Source organism: Ailuropoda melanoleuca, chromosome 13, assembly GCF_002007445.2.
Source record: "Ailuropoda melanoleuca isolate Jingjing chromosome 13, ASM200744v2, whole genome shotgun sequence".
NCBI classification, from domain to species: domain Eukaryota; kingdom Metazoa; phylum Chordata; class Mammalia; order Carnivora; family Ursidae; genus Ailuropoda; species Ailuropoda melanoleuca.
In genome coordinates, this window is record NC_048230.1 from 78,177,828 (window position 1) to 78,188,999 (window position 11,172).

Below are 11,172 nucleotides of genomic sequence, written 5' to 3' on the forward strand. Positions count from 1 at the left end.
AGGGGATGTACTGTATGGTGATTAACATAATATAATAAAATAAAATTAATTATAAAAAAAAAACAAAAAAACAAAAAAACAAAAAAAACATACCAACCAACGAGTGATCCCAGTCATGGGCTGATCCCCATCGACTTTCAGGGTTAATTTAAATACTAAATAGACCACCCATCCATCCACGGTAATCGGACTGTAGAAGAAAAGCTTAAGAATGTTGAAATCCTTAAAGGGGGTTTCTACCATAAATCTGATATAAACTGTGATATCACTGCCCTGATACCTGCCCAGGAACCTGATCCAGGGTCTTAGATTCTCGAGGGCATTGTGTGTGTCCTTCCATTGCCAGTTCCTCTGTGTCCTCAGTGGCACCACACCCTCTGCATTCTTAGTGTTCAACCCTGTCCCAATATTGACTATGTATCCCACTCTCCTGGGGGGGGCCTGCTTTGCACGCACCTAAAGCGATTAATCAATTACTTTTAGGGGATTGTCATCGACAGATAAATGGGCTTCCCCTCATGGTATTGTATGGGATCTTCTGGAAATGAAAAGCAGCACAAGGTGGATAGGAGCCAAGATTCTGGAGCCAGACTGCCTAGGTCTGAATCCCGTTTCTGTCACGTATGAGTTGTGAGACCCTGGACAAGTTATTCATCTTCTGGGTGCCTCAGTTTTCCATGTGTCAAATGGGCTTACTCTAGTTCTCCTTCTTTGGGCTGCTCCAAGGATTTGATGCTTTAATACTTGTAATGTACTTAGAATAGCAGCCTGGAACATGGTATTTGCTTTGTAAGTGTTTGACAAATTAATCTAAAGGAATACTCCAACAGGTACGTAAGAATGCCTCCTGGTTTGTGCTGGGAGGAAATAATGTTGCACATAATAGTCCTATCTAGGCCATCAAATTATAGTTTCTAAGGGAACTTTCTTCTCAGTTTTTTTTCATCCCATCCCCACCAAAAATAGGGAGCCCTGATCTTGAAACCATCGGAAGGGAGGTGGAGAGTAAGTCCTGTCATTTACTCCTCGAGAAAACTGCTTTCTCTGGAGCCCTAGCTCTTTGCCCACAGGCTGAATACAGCGACACCTGTCAAGTGTCACATAAAGGAATATATACATATATTTGCAATCTCCAGGGTTTGTGGTTGTTATTTTAACCAGGTGAGCTCTGTTTATTGCCTTCTTTTATTTCCTCTCCCTCACCACCATTCTCCTCATGGTCGTTTCTCCATCTTTTGTTTAGTTTTTATTGTTCCTGACTTACAAAATAGTTCAAAGAGAATTTTCCAAGTATGGACCCAGAATAAGAAGAATATGAAGTCAAGAGGAATCTCATCACTCGTAAATAAGCACACATAAAATGTAGTCTGTGTCCTTTGCCTTAAAAAAAAAATAAATGTATTTTAGGGCTTTACCATGGTTTGTAACTGCTTTTTAAAAATTATACCACACAATCTTTCCATACCAACCCACTCTTTCTCTGATATCATTACAAAAATGTATCCCATCCCATTTCTAATGTACCCTGTTTTTGACAACCAACCTCCAATTATGGGACATTTGGGTGGGTTTATTTTTTCTAATTTTTCTCCTATTAAGAATAACAAAGGCATGAGAATCCCTGCAGAGATGCCGTTCTTCAAAGTCATAATTCTTTCCTTGGAATTCCTAGAAGAGGGCTTGGAGCATCACATGGAATTCACACTTTCAAAGCTTTGATAAACAATTGTCAATGATTTTCTAGAGATATGATTCCACTTTATGCTCTTCCTATCGGTATTTGAAAATGCACGTTTTCCTTCCACCCTTCTAATCTTTTTTTTTTTAAAAGATTTTATTTATTTATTTGACAGAGTTAGAGACAGCCAGTGAGAGAGGGAACACAAGCAGGGGGAGTGGGAGAGGAAGAAGCAGGCTCATAGCGAAGAGCCTGACGTGGGGCTCGATCCCATAACGCTGGGATCACGCCCTGAGCCGAAGGCAGATGCTTAACCGCTGTGCCACCCAGGCGCCCCTCCTTCCACCCTTCTCACGCTGTACAATCAGAAAATAATAACTTGATATTCAGAAAATAAAACATATAGTTATAACTTACATTTATTTGATAGCCAGGGAAAACGAATAGTTTTCATATGTTTATTGGCCATTTTCATGTGTCCACTTATGAATTTTCTATTTGGCTTTTTCCACTTACTTCTTTTCATCTATTTGGGGTTAGATATTATTTTGTTATTCAAGTATAAGGGTTCTTCACACGGAAAGGTCATTAACGCTTTGCATCCTCATAATTTTTTAATTTGTTTTGTTTGCCGCTTGTTTTTTCAATTTGTGTAGAACTTTGACAGCATGGAAGTTTCTGAGGCTTGTGTTGATTTGTTGGCTTTTGTTTTAATGGTTGTTGTCTCAGGAATGCTTGGGAAGGCCTCTCTTACCCCAACTGTAAATGGAAAGATACCGGTTTCCTTCTTTTTTTCCCCTTCTCCCTGCCCATATTTCAGGATTACCATAGACAAATGGCTAGGGCCCCAAGACCACTTCTCTGTGTGTGGTCCTTGAATTAAAAAAGTTCTAGACTCTAATCTAAGTCTGTACAGCACAACCACTGTGTCATGCTGATATCCCTGGAAGAATTCCGTGGCAGACATTTCAAGAAGGGAAGTAAATCCATAAGATCTGTGATACTTAGAACTAAATGCTTTAAAATAGTATTTGGTTCCTGCTCCTCGGGCCTGAATTTCCTGCCCTGCTTAGCATCAAAAGAAGTCAGATAGAATTCATTACCAACTTTTATATGAGTTTCTGAAGCAGGGTGGGGAGATTTATCACTGTGCATACCTTTTCAAATGTTCATAGTTGCTAGGGGACTGGGAAGTTAATAAATTAGCCCCAATAAGGAATTTCTTTACATCATATTTGAATTTCTCATCCCTCTCTCTCCTAAGGCAGTTAGAAATACTCTATTGGGAATATAACCCATTTGTAAAACAGTCTAGTGGTCCCAAACCATGACAGAAAACTCCACCAACCAGGTCTCTTGCTGTTTCCTGGTGAGAATCATGTGGTTTGGGGAAGCAGGAAGGGCTTTGAAATAAGGTAGCCATTAGGTTGAATCCCATCTCTGCCACTACCTAGCTGTATGACCATGGGGGCGTCAATTTCTCAGACCTACATTTTCTGAAATGTGGATATTAATACATATAATATAACTAAAAGCTATTGAACCACCCCTCTGTGCAAGGCACTATTTTAAGCACTTTATATGTGCAAACTCATTTAATCCTGACAGTAACTCAAGGACTATTTTTATCCCCACTTTATAGCTGATATAACTGAGGCACCAAGAGTATCTTGCCCAGAGTCATAGAGGAGCAGATGTGCAAGAACAGGTATTTGGATGGCAGTGTCAATGGGCTTAATTTTTGTGAGTGTAAAAATACCCGGGGAAGTGTTTGCTTGATGCATACAGAGAAAGAAGTCAATAACTGTTCGTCCTCTTCTGTCCCTTTGGGTGAGGACTCTCTTCTTACCTCTCACGGTTGCAAGCTCCCCATCCACGTGAGCCATGCACTGCATGGCGGTAGCCCCAGCACAGATTGGCATGCTGACCCTCTGCCCCAAAACGGAAGTCGACAGGTCTACTTCAGCAACATTCCGGAGCATCCGTGGATATAGCTTCCATCTAGAATTTAAAAAAAAAAAAAAATTAGAACTTTAAAATCATAACCAAAGCTTTGACGTTTCATTTTAGTTAAAAAGAGAAAATATCCTTTTGTTTTTTCCCATCTGGCAAATTACTTTACAAAGTTAAAGGAAAATGGGCAATTTTAACGTTTGTTAAGAAGGCAAGTTAGCCATAAGAGAATAAGGAATTTCACAAGTTATTGTTCTTAGTGAGGTGTAATTAACATATGGTGGGATTTGCCCGTGGGAGCGTTGACACACGCATGCATTTGCCTAACTGCCAAGACAGTCAAGAACAGATCACCATCTTGAAAAATTTCCCCATTTCCTTTTGCAGTGAAACCAATCCCCTAACCACCGCTGATACTTTTTTCTGTCCATATAGTTTTACTTCGCAAGAATATACGAAAGGAATCATATATAACGTAGCGTTCTGAGTCTGGCTTCTTTCACTAAAGAATAGTGCTTTTGAGAGTCACCCATGTTTCCGAGTATGATCGTAATCTGTTCCTCTTGGTGGATGACTAGTATTCCGCTGTACAAAGTTACCCCAGTCTGTTTGTCCATTCCCTAGCTGAGAGACATTTTGAAGCAATTATTAATAAAGCCACTCTAAACATCCATGCTAATGTTTTTGTGTGAACCTAGCTTCATTTCACTTCCTCCAAGTCATTTTGAAGATGGTTTACAAAAACATGGAAGGCAGAGTATAATTTAAGAAGATATACTATGTCTAGTTTGTCTTTATACATACATACATATATATAAAAAACAGTAATTTTAAAAACTACTTTCAAAATTATAATGTGGTGTCTTCAAAATCCTTGAACTGAAGTCAGTATTCATTGAAGTATGATGATGAGGGAAGATAATTTTTCTTTTAGTTTAATTGAGCATTTTCCTCAAAAAGGTTATTTGGCAGGAACCTGGAGTTTTGGCTTGAAGAATTTTTGACTCCTGAACATGATCTTAAATGACTCTTCTTGCAGTTTTTTCGTGTTGTGATGAAAATGATCAATAAACCAAGAATCAAAACTTTAAGAGTAAAATTTACAGGAGAACAAGTTCTCTTCCCTCTTAGCAAAATTTATATGTCCTGTTTGTTCAAGATTATTTCTCTCATTAGTCACTGATTAGAACGGAAGAAAATACAGCCCCATTTCTAATGAGCACTAAGACAATAAACGTGTGTAAGACCCACATACATACCTAATCAGAACACCTTTCATGACCTAGATTGAACTCTGCTTCCAGAGAGGTCAAGATTTTTAGTTAATATGGTGAAGTGTGATTTAGAACTGGAGGAACCAAAATAAATCAAACCTCCGAAGTCGTAACTGAAGCCTACTTACTGTAGCGGAAGAAGAAATTCTGTCTTCATGTTGCTTTGGGTCTGTAATCTAACCTTTCTTCACATAAAAAAGTAAAAACCTCCAGCCCTTGAAAAGCATAATAAAGAAGTTTTACTGTGCCATTTCTCTGCAATTCCTTTGAACATCATAATTGTCATTATTTTCTGTCACACCACGTGCTTTGCTGCTGGGAGTCTTTTCTTTTGGGCTGACCCTCACAGCATGCTTCTTTGATCTCCATTTTGAGGGGGAAAGGCAGAAGCCTTGAAGAGAGTTTTTATTACCAATCATCTCTAAGTGTATTATTAGAACGAGAGAAAAAGATTTTAATAGCGGCCGTTGGCATGCTGGCCTTGGAAGGCATTAATATTTACTTAGAGCTGAGGAAACAATGAAAGCTTTTACGAAGAGCACACACAGAGCTGCAGGGCATCAGCTGTGTGTGTGTATGAGAGAGAGAGAGAGAGAGAGAGAGAGAGAGAGAGAGAGAGAGAGAGAGAGAGAACATTGTTTAATGTTCAGTTCCTGCATAGAAGGCAAGGCTCAATCCTTCTATCTCCAGGCAGTAGTTTTATGCTTGTCCACGTGGTGGCGCAGTCCCTTTAATAACTGTGTGTTCTTCCTTCCCGCCGCCCGCCCCGCCCCCCCGCCCCATAGGCACTACTTTCTGTTCTGAGGGTGACATTACAGAGACTCAACCAACCAGTGCCCAAAATGCAATTCTCACACAAAATTAGGTAAGATCAATGGAGTGGAAAGTGTGTGCTCTCTAAAAAGTTCTCCACGTTTTGATATTTTCCGAAGAGCAATTACAACTAACCTTGTCAGGTAGTTCTAATAGCTTTCCAAGTCCCACCCGACCCCACCCCCAATTTAAATGATTTTTCCACAATCTTACAGAAGATCACAGCCGACTATAACCTTGGACTGTAGTCTTATCGGACCTCCACTTTGGAAAAAGGAGATGAAGATCGACAAAACAACCGAACCAATTGAATAATAAACCTCTTTCAAAGGATGGAGAGTAAAATGCCTGAGGAATGGAAGTGGGGTAAGGGTGGGGGGATCCTTTCTTAGGGCTTTTGACCCACACCTCACATCCAACAAAAGCCTCACATTACCAAAAAAAAAACAAAAAAAAACAAAACAAAAAACCTGGAGATGTACGCACACTCCATGATGGGATTATTTGAAGGAAGACACTTAACACCCAGCTTTAAAGCCATGTGCTGTTACCAAATCCTATCAACCGAACACAGTGAATTAATGTTTCATAAGTCCTGTAAGACGATCTTATTGCATGCCAATTTCTCCACATCAATTTTTTACTTTAAGTATTTACATCAAATGAAAGATATGTAACTACGTATATAAAATATGTAAGATAGCACAATTTTTGTAATCTCATTTTTTACCTTTCATTTTTAATATGGTGAGATCTTTGAAACATTTAACTGGATCACTCTCAACTTCTGAGGTATTGCGGTAAAGGAATAAGGAGGGCAGGGATCGAAGTCTGAAGAGAACACTGCGTAGCAAGCATATTTAAATAGCCAAGCCAGTTTTTGAATGCCTTGGCATATAAATGGGTTTCAGAAGGCCTGTGACCCTCCTGACAAGGTGTGTAGTTGTGCGTGTGTGTGTGTGTGTAAGCGTGTGCGTGTGCATGTGCACATGTGCATAGATTTACCAACACTTGTCTGGATGAAGCAGCCACAGCTTTGTGGTCCAAGATAGAAAAGGGGGGGGGGACAAAGAAGAAGACAGGAGGAGGAGGAGAGAAAAGAGCTGGAATGTGAGACCTCTTTCCATATGAATCTTCAAAAGGAAGAGGCAATTAGCTACTTTGCATAATGCGAGAGCAAAGAGCAGCTTACTCACCTGTCTGGAAACCAGCCGCATGATCCCGAGCCATTTACACCCATGAGGAGAATACTTAAAATGCCGCAGCTGAGTTTAGACCGCTTCTCAAATATTAAAGTGGGAGAATGCTATCACTTTCCCATCTGTTATTTAAAAGAAAATCATGCCACTTTCAGTGTTAATAAGTGACACAGCAGGAAAGAAAAGGAGCTTCATTTCTAATATCATCGGAACTTCTAGCTGCCCCAACTTCTTGCAGAATTCGTTTCCACCAACGATAATCTCACAAGAAGCCACAAAGTGCAGACCGTGATTGAGAAGGATACACTAAGTTCATTTGTGAGAGAAACTACGTACTGTGTGTTTTTTTCTAAGTTAACCTCAATCAGGTCAGGCCATGCAAACTGTAGCAAGCTGACGTCTGCTGTTTGCTTCATGTTTACAATAGGAAATGGTTCCATCTATTTGACTTCACATGTCCTTTTGTATTTATTTTATCTTATTATTTTATTTTATTATTTTAGGACCACAATAACATGAGAGTCCCAAGTCTTATCCCAGAAATGTTTACAAGCAACTTCGAGGTCACATAAGTAAGCCAGGTCCCCAGAACTCCAAACTGTGGTTGTCAGAGCCGAGCACGAGCATGGGGGAGAGAACAGCTGTCACTGTGAAGGACCTTTTATTGTGCTTGTGGGAGGGGGAGGTGGATACATTTCATAAATGTCTTTAAAATGTCCTGACACTGTGTCACAATGGATTATCTGAGTTTGGTTGTTTTGCAGGGTCTTTATTTGAATCAGAATGAGAGAGTTCAGATTGATTTGCTTCATCCCATCAACCCAAAGCCACCAGGACCCTGGCAGGAAATCTATTCTTAGCGCCATGTGATCAGCTCAATGCTAGAAGGTGAGGAACGAAGGGTCACCCAGCAAGTTACACAACAAAAGAGGAATTGAAAGGTTAGATAGGCAATGGCCCCTAACGTTTGTTGCAATAGAATAACTCCTCAAGCAGTTGATAATAAAATAGCATCAGGCAACCTCCAGAGAAAGTTGACTAATCCCCATTTTTTCCCTTTCAAGCTGAACAAGAGAAAGTCAAGGTTCATGGAAACTCATTCTCATGAATTGTGATCTGTCCTGAAATTACTTAGTACATGCATAGGCTGGGAATCTTCACTGCAGTACCATGTGACGCACACAAGCATGAGGCACTTGTCCCCTCCACAACTTGGAAGTCAACACGATCTTGTACGTCTCACGAAGTTTCTAGAATTTCCAGGGTGGCAGAGGTGCCTGTATCTGCTGCAGCCCTTTGCTCGCTCTTGAAGGCCTCTACTGGGGCAGTTGTTTTGGCTACATTTTGCATCAGTTTAACCCACCAGCATTATGGAGGTCAAAGATGGATGTGTATCCATTGGAATACGAGCTCCTGTGAACAGGAACTTTGGTTCATTGCTCTATCTTCAGCGTGTAGTAGAGTCTAGCCCATAGACATTCCTAGTAAGTGTGAGTTAGTTAATTAAGTAGCATGAGGTGACGGGGGTTGGAGGGTGGATCAGGAAACAGGCGGTCACCTGAGCATGATGACCTAAGAAATTCAAAGAGACACCAGCCCGTCAGAGGCCTGACATTTCCTTGGTTAAAATGACCTATTTGGATTAAAGTGTTGCTTTCAGGAGACTAGTAAGAGGTAAGTTGTATTACCCGATGAATAGAACCACTATGGGCCTAGGAAGGGACATCTTCCAGGAGCAGAAAACTTTGAAGAGTCCCAAAACATTAAATGATTGAAAAAGATCATACAGAATTTTAAGCCCCTCCACTCTAAGCCAACTATTCCCTTTCTGTGGCTCTTCCAACATTTGTGAAGCTCTTGTAGGTTCCAGGGAAGACCTGAGACAAAGTCAAGGCTTACAGAAGTTTGGTGGGGGGGGGATCCCATCCTTCAACACATTGTCAGACTTCTGGGGGTGCATTGGTGCTGCTTGCCCAGGACCATCTTGGTTAGAATAATCGCATCTCTCCTAATTTACACATAGAAGAGTGATTTTTGAGAGATTTTGCTCTAGGCTGAAGAAGCCAAGAAGGAAGCAGAGTCTTTCCTCTGGATATTTTCTTCCTTTTTTCTTTAATTTATCACCACGAATGAACACCCACAATATTTGCTGGCTTTACTAGAGGCTATAACGTCGGATGGATGAGCCTGAAATGGTATAGTCTATCGAGGGCTCTCCTCCCCTACCCAGCAAATAAAGCATTTCGTAACTGCTGAGAGAGCAACACTCCTCTAAAGTTATTCTGTTTGTTCTTATTACAAACAGAAAACATAAACCATGATGCCCACCATATTGCGCTTTGAAATACGAAAGGCAAGGAAAACTAATTTGGGACTAGAGGTAGGTCAAGCACTTTGGATGAGGGATGAAACAGCCAAGTTGAAAGATTAATGCGATAGAGACAAATTGAAATCTAAAGTGAAAGTTTAGACAACAGTGATCAAAATGAATGATAATGGAAAGGCGGCAGGATGGGAACATTGGAGGCAGCAATCCGATCTGGTTCAACCGAGTAAGACGGCTATCTTGCACTTAATGCTAACTGCTGCCTACACCATGAGCCTTGACCTTCCCTGTTACACTCAGAGAAAAAAACCAGAGTCATCAGAATGCATCACTGTTTTTACACACAGTTAAATTAAGTACCCACATAATTCCATGTGAGGCAACTTAGGGTTGGTTTTTTTCAGTCAATTGTTTGAGATTCCCAGGTGTGGGCTGTTTTTAAACAGTTCAATAGCCCAAGACTTCTCATGGTCCCAAGAGTTTTTGCCTCTGTACTAAGCATCTACGTAGACAAATAATTTCACATCATCAGCATTAAAACTTGGAGATCTTATTTTGGCAGGACGTCCTTGTGTAATTTTAAGACACGATTTAAAAATAAATAAATTTTCTTACCTGGAAAATGCTGCACTATTATCAGCCAATGTCTCCTCATCATTTGCCCCAGACCTGTAATAGTCATATATAGACTTCTGAAGTACTGATTTAGCGTGTTGTTCGTAATCACTGATACAAACTAACCGCATGAACATTTTCACAGGATAACGCAACCCCAGGTTTGGGGTGGGTTTTTTTTTTCCCTGCCTGGCCTTCTACATCCTAATAATTCCACTCTTTGTCAATTATTAATAGACTTTTTCCAAAGTTCAGATTTCCTTCTCTGTCGCTTACATGAAGCGAGCAAATACACGCTTAGATTTTGCAATCTCACTTGCATCTGTCTGCCAAAGAACAGGCACACCTAAGCCATGAGAAGGTGGGGTTGGGGGGGGCAGGAAAAGGGGATTAGTTGTCTGTCACATTAAAATGAAGGACCTTGCGAAGTACTTGCATGCATCCACTCTTGGCTCGGTGCTGGCTAAGGCTGCTTCTTCTGCATGGTATGTGCGTTTGTTCTTTGCGTGGAACCCCAAAGGGGCTGCCACTCATTTTTCTTCCACATTTGGACCATGAACATATCATGTGACAAAGAGCTTATGGAATGAATGGGGCATCCGGTAAAAACGGGGTCTCTATATAATATAAAATTCAGCTGATTATAAACATTGGCTTCAACAAGGAACATTAAGCCCACATTTACAGCTTATTCTTAAAGAGCCTTGTCTCACTCTGGGAAGGATAGAGGGAAGTGCCATTCCAAAGACCTTGTGGTCTCCATCTAAAATGTCACTCAATCACGGAACACTTGGGGGAAGACTTGTAGTATTAAGACATGATTCACAAAGCAATGGCTTTGACATCAGTCAGACCTGGGTTTCCGTCTAGGAGCCTCCACTGTAAGCTGCTCATCAGCCATTTGGCGGCTGAATTCTAACTGCCTACCTCTGTATGAGAATGTTCTCTTCAACTTGGATCCTGCTTTCCCATCCACTTGGCAGACCACAGTGCTAAGGAGTCAATGCTCTAGGGGACAGCCCTCCACCAAGTCCTCAACCAAAGACTCAAGGGAGTTGGTGCACAAATACCCCAAATCCCCCATTCCCCTCGTTCTCTGTTGCTGCCTTCAGGTGCCCGCAGTGTCAGCTGTTGGTAACCAGCGGGTTGGCTGCCTTCCCTTCAAATCTCACCGCTTTCCTACGCCTTTATTTAATCAAAAGGCTTTAAGTGGTCAGGATTGGGCATTGAATTAAACAGGTTTATTCCAAAAGTTCACAAGTGCTTACTTTTTTGCATTAGTGTGATAATAGGCAAAATGACATTAAAATTGCT

At 40.9% G+C, this 11,172-nt stretch overlaps 1 protein-coding gene across 2 annotated transcripts in view; it reads right to left on the bottom strand.

Annotated features, from left to right (window-relative positions):
- The window catches only part of HAO1 (hydroxyacid oxidase 1), a 49,122-nt gene extending 39,089 nt beyond the window's left edge, over positions 1–10,033 (bottom strand). The window contains exons 1-3 of one of the 2 annotated variants that reach the window (XM_034641520.1): positions 9,859–9,981; positions 6,915–7,039; positions 3,528–3,679 (exon numbers count right to left, since the gene is read on the bottom strand). In XM_034641520.1, coding sequence (XP_034497411.1) covers positions 3,528–3,679; positions 6,915–6,958 — 196 coding nt within the window. In that variant the 5' untranslated portion in view covers positions 6,959–7,039; positions 9,859–9,981. Of the gene's footprint in view, positions 1–3,527; positions 3,680–6,914; positions 7,040–9,858 lie in introns of both variants that reach the window. The other variant, XM_002926778.4, reaches the window with a different exon arrangement.
- Between the last annotated feature and the right edge of the window lie 1,139 nt (positions 10,034–11,172).